Source organism: Xiphophorus hellerii, chromosome 19 (assembly GCF_003331165.1).
Source record: "Xiphophorus hellerii strain 12219 chromosome 19, Xiphophorus_hellerii-4.1, whole genome shotgun sequence".
In the NCBI taxonomy this organism is placed as follows: domain Eukaryota; kingdom Metazoa; phylum Chordata; class Actinopteri; order Cyprinodontiformes; family Poeciliidae; genus Xiphophorus; species Xiphophorus hellerii.
The window spans coordinates 24661936-24677975 of NC_045690.1; the positions used below are offsets into that span (position 1 = coordinate 24661936).

Here is a 16040-nt window from a genome sequence, read left to right on the forward strand (position 1 = left end):
TTCCTTCCTCAAGTCTCTCACAATAGTTTGCTGGAGTTCTGGGCCTAAAGACAAGTTTGGTTTGATTTCAGAGTAGCTGCTTTTCCATTGACCATAAAGTTGCACAACTTGAAATTCTGAAAATAAATTCGCTTAATAAAAACATTGCAATTCCTAAAAAAAATCTCATGGTTCCTAATTAAATTTTCTGCTCTAGGATGAGGTGATTTTGTCTTTCAGCAGTATCAAAGTAGGCGTATTTCGCAGAATTACATGGAAACATTTTTTTTTGCGTCACATGCGCCTCTTTGGCCAGTCGCCACAAAAAGGATATGAATCCATAGCTCTTCTGAAAATCTCCAACTAAAATTCCCCCAAAACGCCACAGAAGTAGCCACTCCCAAGTAGGCGGGGCTTGCTGTTCCAGCGTCTGAAAAAGACTGGCTCTGATTGGCTGATAGATGATGAACATTAGCGTCATGGGTGATTTATGAAATATCTTATGTAGCTGTTGCTACTATGATTTTTTTTATTGACTTATCATTTGACCAATCTTATTAACATGTGATTTTAATTTAATTTCTTATTTAATGAAAACACCAGATTTATGAAATTGTGGGGTTTCTTTTTCATCTTAAAACTGAAGTTAGCAGTTCCTTTAAATATATGTATATATGGAAATCAAAACCAGTAGGTTAGGATATGGTCAGTGATCAACCAGCTGGGAAACTTACTGAGTCTATTTTTAACAGAAGCTGAGTTGCAGGAGACTGAAGTGAAAGTTGTGGAGGAACGAAGAGTCGGGGTGCAGCAATTAGATGTTGTTTCTGTCCAGAGTTTCCTTAGTGCCGGCTTCATTACAGGCCATTCTGTTTTCTGTTCCATGCTGACATGGCAGAGGTTCGGGCCGGGTATTAATTAATTAATTAATTAATAGGGATCAAAGATGTGCAGTTTTTAGATCCGTCCAGTCAGATTTAAACCAAGATGATGAGACTTTTGTTTTTTCTCCTTTTTTTTAAATAGTCTGAAGCAATACGTCTGTACAGAAGCATCAGCATAAATTTTCATAATTAGAGATAACTCTCAAACTTTTCTACATGAATTTTCCTGCAGGTCTCTTACTGCCCTGTTTATTTGCTTTTTTTTTTTTTTTTTAACTCAGACTGCATATTTACTTTAATTTGGAGGATTTTTGTAAATTATGTAGACATGTTTTGCTATTCCTCATATCTGGAAAACATCTACTTGTGATACTCTTGCTGAATACTGTGATGTTGACTATGATTCACCCACATTCATGACTTCCACTTTTCTTCTCCTTCACTCTTAATGTGGATTTTAGATGCTAAAAATATGCAACCAGTGTGAATGAAGGGCAGAAGTGTTAATCCTATAGGCCTAATACACTACTGCTAGGCAGAACTTGAATGCATGGTTTTTCATGTATTGTAAATAGCAAAATCTTCCATTACAGCAGTTTGGATATCGCACCAATTGATATTGCAAATGTGATAGCATCATATTTTTCAGCTCTGTATTCAAACTAAAGAATTTCCATATAAACAGCATTATTAATTTTTGCATTGTTGTGAAGTGGAAGGATAATGACACGTGGTTTTCAAAATGTTTTGCAAATGAAAATGTAAAAAATGTGGTGAGTCAGTTAAAGGGACTTGAGCTTTACATAATGTTAATGTCATTCCTTCATCAAAAAGATACCTAGAGTGTTGCCTTGATTCTTTCATGCATGTTTGAGAAATCCTTTAATCTCCATGGCAACCATTCAGCTGTGCAAAACGCCTGGTTGGACACAGCGAGCCTACGAGGATGAAGCTCCTCCTCAGAACTGCAGTTTCCAATCCATATTATAGGACAGCCTTTCACAGTGACTCCTCCACTTGGCTCCTTCAGACTAGCTTACAGCAATTAGCAAACACCTGGTGGAACTGCCATTCTGCTGAGCTCATTATAGGAGCTACTTCTCAGTGAAACGTTGGTAGAAATGTTGCTAAAGGGTAAAATAGAGGAGCCATGTTGTGATGATGTGCTGAAGGTGGAGTTTGAGAAAGAGCAGGGCTTAAAGAGACACAGGCCCAATTTCAAGGCGTTTTCCCCATTAATGTCAAAAAGTGCCATCACAGATCCTCCTCTGGATAGTGGTCTGGACTTTGTTTGGACCATTCTAATCTATAATATGAATTGTTGTTTCCTATTGCACTGGTATCATGTGACCAGAAAATATTCTTAAATCTTCTATCATAACGTGTTATGATAAAAAAATCAGATTTTTTGGGAGAATAATAATTTATTACAGTGTTGTATTTCTTGGAGCGTTAGCAACGTCAATATATTTGAAAATGACTTAACGCACTTATTGTTGCTGTCTAGTGTAGTTGAACCGCTTTATGTTCAATGCTAACATAAAGCATTATTATCAGACTACTTGATGAAGGGTAGGTTTTACTTTTACTTTTAGAACATTATTTGTGTTAGGCATGCAGAGACATAAATAATTAATTTAGGCAATTTTCATTATCACTTTTATTTATCATCGCAGTAACTACCACAAATTATCAATACCATTTAAAATCCATATCGGCCATTGCTATCTGTCACGAAACGCTTGTGCAAACAAAACTTCTAATCTATTCCTTGTTCAACATTTTTTGACAAAAAATGTCGGCCAAGCCCTACACCATTTTTCTAAATAATTGAAGCATCTCAGGAATAATTTTTTTAAAAAGTGCTAAAATAAATAAAACAGTTCCTCTCAATTTCACAAAACAGTTCAACTCTTTTTTCGATACGAAGATCTCAGGAATCAAAATGAAATAAATCACCCTGAGTTAGCACTTTGTTGCTTTCTGGTGTTGTCATAGATTGAACAAACATCCTTCTTGCAACTTGATAAGACGATCTTAGTGGATTTATCTCAGCAAATGTTTCTTCAGAATTCCTACGCATGCTCTCATCAACCCGTCTCAATTTGGAAACCTTTATCACCGTCATTAGCCACGGTCTCCTGGCAAATTAAGCACCTTGGTCTCGGGCTGGTCGGAGGGAGAATGAATGCAAATTGTCCCGTCCATTTTGTCTTTCGATTGTCAATTCTCACCGTCCACTTTTCCTTTTGCGGCGAATTCGGAACACATAATTTTCTCCCAATCTAGGCTCCCACTGCCGAGGAAGCATCAATCAGCCGACCACTCTGAAAGTGGAAGTAAAAACGTGCCGCTCGCTCCACAGCAGTGATTTCCAAGTGACACCATGACAGGCTGTCGTGGAAACGCATGGCACACAATACAACAACACATTGGTATGGAAACTAAGATGTAGTGAAAGGAAAACAGCTTGGGGGCCACAAATATGCGATCACCATATACTGAGGTAAACTCCTTTTTTAACTAGTTGCCTGACTTCAGAAAGCCACATAAGTCACATGATCAAAAGTTGGATGTTACTACTGATGAAAACCACGAAGAAGATAATAGGAAGTGATAGGAGGATGATGGGATGTTATTGTTTGTTTTTGTCAGACAATGTGCCATGACTTTTTAATGACTTATTGTGTGAACTACCTTAGTAACATGTGATTCTAATTTGTAGTAAAGGAATCTTTTTCTGGTTACCCCAAATCAAATAGGCTTCAGTTTTGAGTGAACAGCCTAATCAAAGTATGTGTGGTATTATGGTCTCAGCCCCAGTATCTGCACCATCAAGTGGGATTCCTCAGGGCATTCCCAGTCCGCCAAGAGTGAATGAATTGTCCTGATTTTGTGTCAGGGTGTTTCTTATGCAGCAGTCTCATGGATAGGATGTTCTTATGCTTTTAAGGATATTATTGCAGCAAACTGACAGTTTATCAGACGGATATATACAGATGGCAGACATTATGACATCATTTCATGTTTTAACACCCTATTGTTCATCTGACAAGAAAATGATGAGATAAAAATGGTCTAATGTGAAGTGTACACAGGTGATATTTTCAAATATTCCATGGATGTAGCATCTTTTGTTTGAGTTGATAGAAATTCTTGAAATCAATTGGTGTCTATTTGACTTCTGAGGATTTCTTCACTTTTCTACAAAGGGATTTCTATCACTTTCTATCAATGCCTGTCTAATACAGGTATTGGACACATTTTGCTATTGCTAACTTCACCAATCCTCACTTTAAAAAAGAATCCAGGCTATCCCCTTAAAAGGCAGAGAGGACATTCAAAAATGGCTTTTCCCATTGCTTTGTACTGGGAGTAGAATGCTTACTGCTCATAACTACTTCACACAACCCCAAATCAACCACTATTGTTTTGAAACTCATGAAGTTGCCTCTGTGCAAAAACCTGAAATGTTACCAAAGAGAGAATATGAGCTTCATGTAGGGAAACATGATGATGTATTATTCCTGCATGATAACAAAAGCTGTTCTGCAAAATATTAGATTTATGGTATTTTATTTAATGCTTTTTCTTAAGAATTGGCGCTGTGCCCCTTTAGGTACGTACTACTTGTACCTATTGCTAGATTAAATTAGTGTTTTCAGTCAGAGCTTTTCACACAGTATTCATCAATTCTTGGACTGTGAAAATGTACATGATTCACAATATGTACAGAAAATGAGTTTATTTTAGTCTGATGTTCTCTTTAAATGTAACAAAGAATCATGATTCTCCTGAAGTATATCTACTTCTGACCAACCAATCAAAATGATCCTCACATGCGTGCATGTTTTGGAGAGCGAACGTGTTAAGTCAAATTTCTTTTCACTGCTGAAAACTTCTCTCTTCATCCAGCAGCTTTCTGCATCACTTGTCAGACTGATGCACACTCAAGCTGCTGCAAAACCACAAACGTTTGGGTGTGTTTCAATCGCTCAAGTTGGTGCAATACTTGTATAAATGTTTGTGCCACAACATCTGATTCATGTAGTCAGTGTTAGGATGTCAAGCAAAGACTCAAAAAATAATTTAAAGAAACTACTGCAAAGCCAAGAACATTCTTTTCCCCCTCCCCGTTTTAGGTTGAATTAATATTTAGATTGATCCAGAAAAAAAAAAAAGCTTTCCTTTCCGAACGTTAAGACACACTTTAAAGACTTGTTTGGATCCAATTGTTTACTTGCGTCTGCATATGTATGGCAGTCATGAAAGGGCTGGTTCTGATACAAACACTTCCCACACCCCACATGCTGTGAAAGCAAAGAGACACATGTACTAAGCCAACCAGTTCTGACTTCCTGCCTGCATATCAGCAGCTTCCTCTTTCTTGAAAATGTTATCATGCATCTTTCTGCATAAAGTGGTCTGACGCTGCACTTGCAGGAAGAGTCGTTTTGTCGGTCACTCGTGTTTAATAATCATGTTTATGCACCTCTTCCTGAGTAAAATATTGTTCGCGCGATGATTGTTGACTTAAAGAATATCATAAGTTTTCAAAACAAACTCACTGAATGTTAAGTTTTTTCTTTTTCTGCATTTTTAGATTTTTAGCATCTTAAATTAAGATTAAGATAAGTATATGAATAAAAGATAACACATTTTATATAGACATTTATTGTATGTAGGGAAAATAATTTAGTAAATCATGTCTATATCTAGGTTCCTTTACACCTGAATTTGTCCTCAGTTGAAGATATAAGGAAGTACTTAATCATCTAAAAATACTAATTTTAAATTTAGACCAAAGGCACAAACCTTGCAGTGTTTGCTGTTACACGTGTCCGCTTTGATGTTCTGCATTACATGTTCATGCATTTAGTTCACGTATCAAAACAAGCTTCCCTGCTTGTATTTTCGTTCCACTGTCACACGTGGGAAAACTGAAACAGAGAACAGGCTTTAAAGGAAGTTGTTTTGTTGTATGTGTAGATAAAACACTTTGGTTTTACCTGAGCTGGTTTTATTATTTGTATTTTTTACCCTTCCAGGGGGTCTTTTTGTGGGCTCTAGTGTCCCTTATATGAAAGTAGGCTGACAGGAAACGGGGAAGACATGCAGCAAATGTCGCCAGGTCCGGGAGTCAAACCCGCTACGGCCACGCCAAGGACTCAAGGCCTCCAAACATGGGTCGCGCTATCCCCTACGCCACAGGTGTCAAACTCCAGTCCTCAAGGGCCGCTGTCCTGCAGTTTTTAGATGTGCCACAGGTACAAAACAATGCAATGAAATGGCTTAATTACTTCCTCCTTGTGTAGCTCAGTTCTCCCAGCCTTGCTAATGACCTAATTATTCTATTCAGGTGTGGTGCAGCAGAGGCACATCTAAAAGTTGCAGGACACCGACCCTTGAGGACTGGAGTTTGACACCTCTGCCCTACGCCACCACAGCATGCTCCAGAGCTGGCTTTCTCAATGTCCTCAATAGATTTTGCAAAACAGATATTAAGATTAGCAGGGCCAGACTTAGGAGGGTGTGGGCCCCTGGGCTTGAACCAAGGTGCAGGCCCTACTTAATCATCGATTTATATATATATATATTTCTCACGATGGCGGAGAACAGATTGAATGACAGCGGAGCGCACGAACGAAAGAAAAGAATGCGACCGAGAGCTGATGAAGAAAATATCCAAGCTAACAGGGTTTTTTAAAGCTCATATTGGACATGGAACAGAACCATCTTCCCTCTCCGCTTCTCAAGACGTTAGCCTTGCTAACCCTTCCCTTTCAGATCGCATCTTATCATTTACAAAACGTCAATATAGAACTGATATTTTTCTGGCTTTTTTTTTTTTTTACCATCACAAAATGCCTTCACCAGTATTTGTGTGCTTTACTGACTCAGGCATTAAAATGTCAGTCAGGTTTGGGTATTAAGGGCAGTGAGTTTATTTCAGTAAAGGTTTTGCACTATTATTTTGTTGCACAGTCTTTAACTTTGCTATTTTGCATTTGGTGTTAAAAACTCAACAGTATTTATTTTCTCAAGAGAAAAAAAATATTTTGCTGCTCTTTAAATAATGACAAAACTCGAGTTAATTCTATTCCCATGAACACTCCCATTTAAGACAAAGCTCTTCATTTGATGGCAGTAAAAAACAATCAAAGTCTCGTGTCAAACAGCAGAAATGCCACTGCTCTATTTATATCGATCTGGCAAAGTAAGTCACAGGGATAGTATGTATTCTCCTCCAATCCTTTCCAAATCTCTCCCTGCATCCAACAGTGCCAGACAGCTTAATGCAACTAAAACAGATGAATCTTCCTGATCACAACACTCGAGACACAGTTCAAAGAGCCAAAGCATTCAGAGGAAACTGGCACAGAGAGCCACAGGAATAAACTCCGGATCCAGATATGTGAAGACGCAGCTTTTGGCATATCTGCTTTTGCCATCTCTGTGTCATGAATTATGTTTGTTGAAATAGTGTTGTTTTATTTTCCTCCTATTTTGCTCTCATGATAGTTTATCTGCTCAGCTTTGTCTTTCCCTTTTTGCTACGTCTGTTACCACTTACTACAAAAGAATAATAAGAACATTTATTGAATAACAAGATAGGTTTGTTATCGATATATACAGAGCTGGCTCGCACCATGCTGGTGCTCCAGGCGAGATTACTGCCACTTTACACACATACATACACACACACACACACACACAGCTGTATGTGGACAGATGTAACAAAAATATCCATCCAAGACTGATGTAGATTAGGTTTACCTGTTGCTGAGCAGTATGATCAAAACATGCACCAAAGAGACCACTTAATGTCTCGTAGGCCTGTTGCAATAAGCAATAAATCAATCGCATGATGAATTAAAACATGTTCAATCATTTTCATTTGCATGATTCATCAATTTTCTCTTTTCTGTCTTTCTATCAAAAACTGGATGAGAAAAGTCTTCAGTCTGGTGTTTTGGTCCCAACTTGCTCTTTTTTTGAAGGACAATTTTGTTCAGAGAGACTTAATAATTGATTTTATTTGCTGTTTCTGTTGATTTATTTTGGATATTTGTTCATTAGAATTTAATGTTTATCAATCTTTGAGGATGTGTTCTTGCATCATTACTGGAAACGGATCTCAAAACAACAATATTATCATTTACCGGAATAAGTTCCAACAAAATTTGTTATTGTGACTGGAATGTCAAGGTGTTAAATTATAAAGTCAAGTTTCTTTTGAGTCATTATATATATGCATAATTTTTATGACACTTGAATAAAACATTAATTCCTTGATCATGCTATAATAATCATATTGCCCCTTTAAATGATTCTGCCCTTACTTGAATATTTACTCAGAAAATTGTATCACTGGGCAAAATGCATCAGTGACGGATACTTTACTATTTGTTCCCACAGCAGCGTTCATGTTTAAGGTCTCTTCTGTGATTACGTTTGACACTTCTGCACATGAGAATTTAAACCTTTAACCCAAAAATTTCCAAAAGGCTGCCAACAGTCAATCTAGCATATTTCATGACAGAAATAGGCTAAAAGCTTAAAAGGATAAAACGGTGCTGTAGTTGTCGTCTGACCTCATTTTAATACAGCTCACCAATACTGAAAGTAGTGAAATAATGGATAGTACTCCCCTTATCACAACAGATTTGGACATGATTTCTGTGTAAATCTGTGATATCAGCCATAAGACTTTTGAATACATTTTGCAATCAATTTGACTCTCTTCTGCTACAAACGTTATCTTTGCCTAATTTGAATCCCAAACGATTAGTCGGCCTATCTTGCTGCATGTTTTTTTTTTTTTTCATTCCGATCGAATAAATCAAATAGAAGGGATGTAATTTTGCCTGGCATGGCTCAGACCTCAGAGGTCAAAAGAGGAAACATCTGTTTTGTTGGAAACATCTGATCAAACACACTGCTGTAACATGTGAGAAAAGACAGTGAAACATCCCATCACTTTTTCTGCCCTGAACATGCTCACAACGTCTCAATAACCTTCAAAGCTTCCCCCGCTGTCCGCCTCGCCTCCTTGTGCCATCCACATGCTGCACACATCCACAGCCAACACTCCAAAATGTTGTACTCTAAATTACTTCACTGCATTTGTAATCAAGGGCTCTGCCAGATTATAGGTTTAATTCCAAACCGAGATATTCACCGTTTTGAAAACACACTACACTCGCAAAAATGATTGCTTGCCTGGAAGCAAAGCTCACTGTGGATTATCACCGACTATTTTCCTGGAGTCGAGACCTTTAGTGATGAAAAGAATGGGCTTGTGTGTTGTATATGTTTTGCTTTTGTGGTTTTCATATCAACGGACTGACGTCCTGGGATTTCTGTTGACCGTTTTTCATAAAGGAATTAGTTTTTGTTGTTTTATCTGTTTCTTCTTGTTTTGAATGTGGAGATAGGGCAGGTTATGGGAGCACTGATGCAATGTTTTTGGTAGACCAGTTTCCCCCTGCAGTATTTTTTTATAATGTCGATGAAATCATTGCTATGCGGCACAAGGTTCACTTTTGGGCATTTGCACTTTATTTTCTTAAAGCAATATCCATAAACCTTCACTTTTAATACAATGTAATATGAATTAGTGTACAGTAGCACTGGGCATTAAAGTAAAATATAATTTTTTGTCTTTAAAAGTTTTTAAATATCTATAAAAGTTGTTTTTTATTTCAACTGTTCCTTACCTGAGTTGACCCGATTTCAAAGTCTAAATAAATAGTAGCTGTAACACAAGCTTGTCAAACAAGATGGCAGTTCTAGGGTGTGATAACATCACTATGGAAACCAGAGACGTGCACCGGTGGGGAAAAAAAAAAAAAAAAATCAAGATTTTCCATTTAAAATTTAAATCTTTAAAAACAGAAAATTAGATTTATGGATAAATTTTAAAATGTATCACCTAGCCTTACTGTACAGTAACACTAGGTGCACAAATTAAAAATGTATATATTTCCTCAATAATATTCCTTGTTTTTTCTGTTTCGCATCGGTTTGTTCATAAGCCATAAGCCTCCAATACAAGTTCAAAGTTGAAATGTAAACATGAATGCGTGTTCTTTATCACAAGTGGAAGAAAAAGGTGAGACAAGTAAAGCTCCTCACCAAAAATATTGCTTCACTGATATGTTCTCAACTTCAGTGAGTAATTAGAGATGCAAATCTTTCAGTGAACATCGATTCGATTCCGATTTTCAGGCTCAGGATTTGATTCAGAAACGATTTTTAATTCAGAAACACAATCTACAGATTATGTGTAAATTATGTGAGTGACAAAAAGAAAGAAGAGCTTTAACAAATAGAACATTTATTTAAAACAATTCTGTATCAAATTCCATCCGTTTATATTTTAATAATTTCTGGAGAATTGGTCAAATATAAATACTATGATGATGCTGATGGGACTGATTAAGGTGTCAACAGGCTGTGAGGAGGAATCCCACAAATAAAAATAGGGACATTCTGGCATTCTACCAGTTTGTTTGAGGTGAACAGTCTCTGTGAAGAAGCAGTGGGGCTGTTTGGGTGGTATTGGATGGCAACGGGGGCGGGGGCAGATTACTGTAGCAGCTGTCGTCCATCTTGCTAACTACTAACACTTCCCGTCGGCCCGCAGTTGTGAAGGAAAGTGACAGTGTAAGGAAAGTGTATCAAAACCGCTTCGATTGTTCCCACTGGAATCACATTCAAAAAGATTGGATATGAGTCAGATTTGGGAAGAGGCTCAAATCTGACTCAAAAACAAAAAGCAGATATACAGTATCTGAGTGTTCACAATTATTCGACTTAACCCTCCAAAAAATAAGTCTGATTTGGGTGACATTTGGCTTAGTAAACAACCAACTCTTTGGCAGATTCTGCTCAGTGTGTTTGTTGTTACTGTCCTCCTGAAAGCAGATTGTTTCACGGTTCTGACTAAATGAACAAAATTTTATTTTATTTTTTAAATTTTATTTATTTGTTTTTTAAAGGTGTGAGGTTTTCGTTTCAGATAAGCAGAATGTTTCTGAGTACACACCAGAGCCAAATCACACACACACAAAAGACAACATAATGGTGCCTATTTGTCTCCCATATTAACAATTACCACATAATTACAACAAATGGTGTTGTATCCTGGGTCTTTTTTTTATTGTTGATCAGATTTCCTTCCATAAACACTCTTTCTTTTCCTGTGCTGCTCTTGCAGAGGCGCCTCCATCTGGGATGTCCAAGAATGGATACTTCTTTCAAGAAATGGGTGAGCCTGATGCATCAAAAACAGAAATTCAAAACAATGCATTAGAATAGGGGTGAAAATATTGATCTTTTCATCAAGAGATAAGTGCAAACATATGATAAAATTTTAGTTATAATAGTCTTTTTTTTTTTTTTTAAGTAAAACGTTGTTTTTCACTTAAAAAGAATTGGGAGAAATGCACCCAAATCTCATTGTTACAATGATAATATTCTCTTCTATTGAGCTAAAGTTTGAATGCGATCCCAGTTTTCCAGTTTGTTGCAATAAAATGCATTTCCAAGACAATTTTTTACCACAGATGTGCATCTTCCCGTTTAAAGAAGACGTTGAAACTGCAGCGCAGACACAAAAACCGCTCCCAGCTCTCACTCTGCGCTGCGCTGCGTTTGGATATAAATAATGAACTTTTTTGTCTGTTATAACAGCAGTTTCATTACCTTCAAGCCAAGGAGAGACTCCCAATTAGTATGTGCAGCCATAGCAGTCAAGATGGAATATACTTGCGTTGGATCTCCCTGTCTCCCTCAGCCAATTATTCCCCTTCCTGTAATACAGCGATTCACTCAGCAGAGTCGCGGAAGGCCCCCTGCTGCAGATGAGCGTGGCTGTCTTTATTAGGCAACCTTTTATCAAAAATATGAATGCAATTACATTATTGTTGGTATGTAAGCATTACCTGCCGTCGTCGTCGTGGGGGATCATTAGCAGAGGCTGGTCTGGAAGCTCAATTCTGAGCAAACGTATTTGACGACCAAACAGTGACTCATGTTAGCGTGTTAAAGGTTTTTCTGCAGGCCACCTGTAAGGTTCTGCCCCGCTCCGTGACGCAGGTTCTGTGGTTTACACAAACTCATCGTTAGCATGAACGCCATTAGCGCTGAAATGACTAATCGGATTAATCGTGTTGAATCGATTGTTGAAGTGATCGTCAACTAATTTAGTAATCGATTAATTATTAACTGGATTATACAGTTGGTAAAACATGCCATTTGCTGGAAGAACAACTCACTCAGAGCTGTAATTACGGCAAAACTGAACCAGAAATACAAATGTTGGCCCCCAGTCGGACAGAGTCCATCAGGTGTGAAAACTAGGCCTGTCACAATAAACAATAAATCGATTAATCACATGATAAACTAAAACAAATGCAACAATTTTCATTTGCTTGATTTATTGTTTTTCTTTTTTCTCTCTTTCTACCAAAACTGGTCTTCAGTCTGGTGCTTTGGTCTCAACTATCCTTTTTTGAAAGATAATTTTGTCTACAGAGACTTCAGAATTTATTTAATTTGTTGTTTCTGTTGTTTTGTTTATTTATTTTGTATATTTAAAATGTCTTCCAGTTCCATGTTTAAATGTTCATCAGAATTTAAAGTTTATCGACCTTTGAGAAAGTGTTCTTATATTATTCTTCCATTATTACCATTATATTTCTTGAAAATTGTCTAACCCCCCCCCCCCAATATTATCATTTATTTCAATAAGTTCTGGGACAATTAAACGTCTGGCAAAATTTGCTATCATGACAGGCCTAGTCAAAACATCCAGAATGGCTAACTGGGAAGTTCCTTCATTCGTCCACTGTGAGCAGTATTTCCTCGAGGGTCTTAGCCTTGGGGTAGGGGGGAATTATTTGGTGGAGCTGCGCAGATTGATCATTCCCAATTTCTATAATTTTGGCAATCGACAATCGATTCAAGCCACCAGTCTTTTCTACCACCACAAGGGTCTGAGAGAGGGCTGCGTTTCACAATAGTCAGCCTACTGTTGCCAGCTTTGCAACTCTTTTGCTACAGAAACAAATCAGTGTACGCTAAAATCAGTCAGGCTTTTTAAATATGTGCAGACTGTGCACCATTACTTCATTTTAACAACAGCAATCAGTCTGTAGAACAATAGATTGGTAATGACCTTTGATAAAAACAAAATACATGTAACAGTTATTAAATAAATGCTTGTCTTGAATGTCTATATATTTAACAGAACATTCCTTGGATAATGTTTGGGGAAACACTGATGGAAAAACAAACCCCTCACATCAGTAAAGCCAGAAAATGCAATATGCGTTAGCATCTGACCAGTTCTATATGTGCTACTTCCTCTTTACAGCACACATCTTGTGAGAGTGTTAGGAGAGTGTGTGTCACTGCGATACACTCCAGGACATACAACTTGTATAAATATCTAGCTTTATAACACACATAGCAGCCTAAATATACCAAACGCCATATATGAGCAGCTGCTCTCCAGCATATGGAGCTAATTCTGTTCTCAGAACGCAAATCGCAGAAGTTTAAAACTTTTTAACGATGCAAAGTTGCTTCGGCGTGGGAGTCGGCGTAATGTCACCGCTCCAACTCACCTCAAAGGCGGCCGTGGAACATCGCAAAACGTTTGAACCATATCAAACAAAACGAAGCCCTCAGCCCTCGTTCCTTCCACATATTGCACGCTTTGTGTTAGAACAAAGTTAGTGGGGTTAGCCTCACGTGCAGTTTGTTCAGATTCAATATTCTGTTCAGGCCAAAAGGTTGTCAGACAAAACCCAGATTTAAAACAATTACCTACCTAAAGTAAGAAAATATGCGAGTAAATAACAAAATTGCTGAAATGACGCTATTATATTTTGAAACAAACCCAGGGTTCCTGCTGGTGAGCTGTAGCTGCTCCCACACAAGGTGATTTGAAAGTCGGAGCGTCAGCCGGTGGGTCTGAGGCTCGGAGGGGGGAAGCAGGCAAGGCAACAACACGGCGAGGTTCAGCTGATGTCAAGCGCTGAGGGATCGTCCTGATGCAAGACAAACTAAATACACTGAAATTGGTGCCTTCTCACAGATGAGGTCAGCAGATAAAGAGCACAAGTATGAGATTGTTACCGTCGCATCACGACGATGGCCGGCTGATATTTGGGAACCGGGTAGTTACTGTAGGATTTGATTTAAGGCTCCTGTGTCACGAGGAGATATTGGGATGACTCACACAGAACGGCTGCAGGGCGAGTCCTCTGAAATTCTCTACCAGATAAAATACCTGAACGTTAGACATCCAAAAAAAAGCCTTGATTTAAAAAATTTTTTTTGTCTGACATATCTAACCACAAAAAGTCAAATTTTTTCTGTAAACTGACTTCATTTCCACATTTCTTTTCTGCATCTTTGTAATACAGTTTGTCAATTTTTTCCCTACTGGATCACTGAGAGCTGATTTCAAAGAACGTCAATTTTACATCTCAATTTGTATTTTTCTTTAAAACTCAGCTTCACTAAGGGAAATAAAGTGTAAAGTGCATCGTCAAAGGATTTCTACCTCATATTTGTTCATATTTTGTTACATTACAAACACAAATCGAGCTGCATTTTTTTTGGGATCTAGTCTAATGGAGTAATACAAGCTTGTGTAGTGGAAGGGAAATAATACTTTATCTTTTTTTTCTTTTCAAACAAATATCTGAAAAGTGTGGCATTCTTCTGCATTCAGCCTCTCTGAGTCAATACTTTGTAAGACTACCTCTCACCGTCACTACAATGGTTTTTCCAGCTTTGCACTTCTGGAGACAGAAATGGGTTTTTTTCTGTCGTCGTTTTCAGTCAGGCTGAATGGAAAGCACCTCAGAACATCAGTTTTCAAGTGCTGACACAATTTCCCAACTGGATTTGTTTTGTAAAGTTCAGGTCCTCTGGGCCACATCCAGGCTGAGACACATTGTTTTATTTTCTAAGATAATTCCATAGGTGTATTATTAATGACACCCAGGGTTCCATCCTGGGGCCTCTCTTATTTAATATCTACATGCCCCCGCTAGCTCATATTATAACAAGTAATAATATTAGTTGCCATAGCGATACAGCTGTACATTATGATGTCACCAGGTGACCATGAACCCATTCAAGCACTGAACAGACTGAAGTTATTATGTTTGGGCCAAAAGATTATCAATCGAGTCAACGCACAGCTTCAGTTATTCCAGCTAAATACCAGCGATCTGGGTGTAGCGATGAACTCTGATCTGAACCTTCAGAGACACATAAAGACAAAGTTACAAAGTAGTTGCATTGATTACTGCAACAGTGTCTTTACAGGTTTTCCACAACAAAAAAACAAAAATCAGACAGCTGCTGCTGGCATTCTGACTAAAACCAGGAAGATGGAGCATATCACCCAGTTCTAAAGTCCTTCCACTGAGATAATAAACTTTAAAATGCTATTTGTTGGTTTATAAATCACTGAAAGGCTTAACTCCACAATACATTAAAAACTTACTGTTGTTGTATCAACCTTCCAGACCTCTCAAGTCTTCTGGTTCCAGTCTACATCCCCAGAACCAAACGATGAGAAGCAGATTCACTTTTTATGCTCCTCTAATCTGGAACAAACATCCAGAAAGCTGCAATCATACTGAAATATAATTAAAACTAAAAACCTGCTTGTTTAGAGAAGCCTTTGACTCATAATAGCTGGAATACTAAACTGTAGTTTGCTTACTTTGCAATGTAATGTTTTTGCTTGTTTGCTGTTTTGCATTCAAGCACTTTGAATCACCCTAGTCCTGATATGTACTTTACAAGTAAAGTGCCTTGTTAGATCTTTCCTTACCAATTAAATGACATAACCCACAATGCACTGCAACATCTACTTTGTGCCAAACAATATGGCAAACCAAGTTACCACCTGTTGGTGATGAGCTGAGCACACTGCACAGTGAGTTCACACAGTGCTTCACTTACTTTGAAGTGCAAAAAAAATTAAAAAAAAACGGCCTGGGACTGTAAACCATTTGGTTTTGACATGAAGAGCGCATACAGACATTGAGATGGAGCTTATAGACATGTTATATTTTTGTTGTACATCCAGAAATGTTGTGCATGCACAACTCTGGAGGGCAAAAAAAGAACCTGGAGTTGAGG

The 16040-nt window shown here is 37.8% G+C and overlaps 1 protein-coding gene across 5 annotated transcripts in view; it reads left to right on the forward strand.

Moving 5' to 3' along the window:
• Positions 1–16040, forward strand: part of slc4a11 (solute carrier family 4 member 11) — a 142562-nt gene that overhangs the window by 38114 nt on the left and 88408 nt on the right. For 4 of the 5 annotated variants that reach the window (XM_032547115.1, XM_032547120.1, XM_032547117.1 and 1 more), the window contains one exon: positions 11086–11136. The exons of the other annotated variant lie outside the window; for it this stretch is intronic. In XM_032547115.1, the coding sequence (XP_032403006.1) occupies positions 11086–11136 (51 nt within the window). The remainder of the gene's footprint in view (positions 1–11085; positions 11137–16040) is intronic. 5 annotated transcript variants of the gene reach the window in all.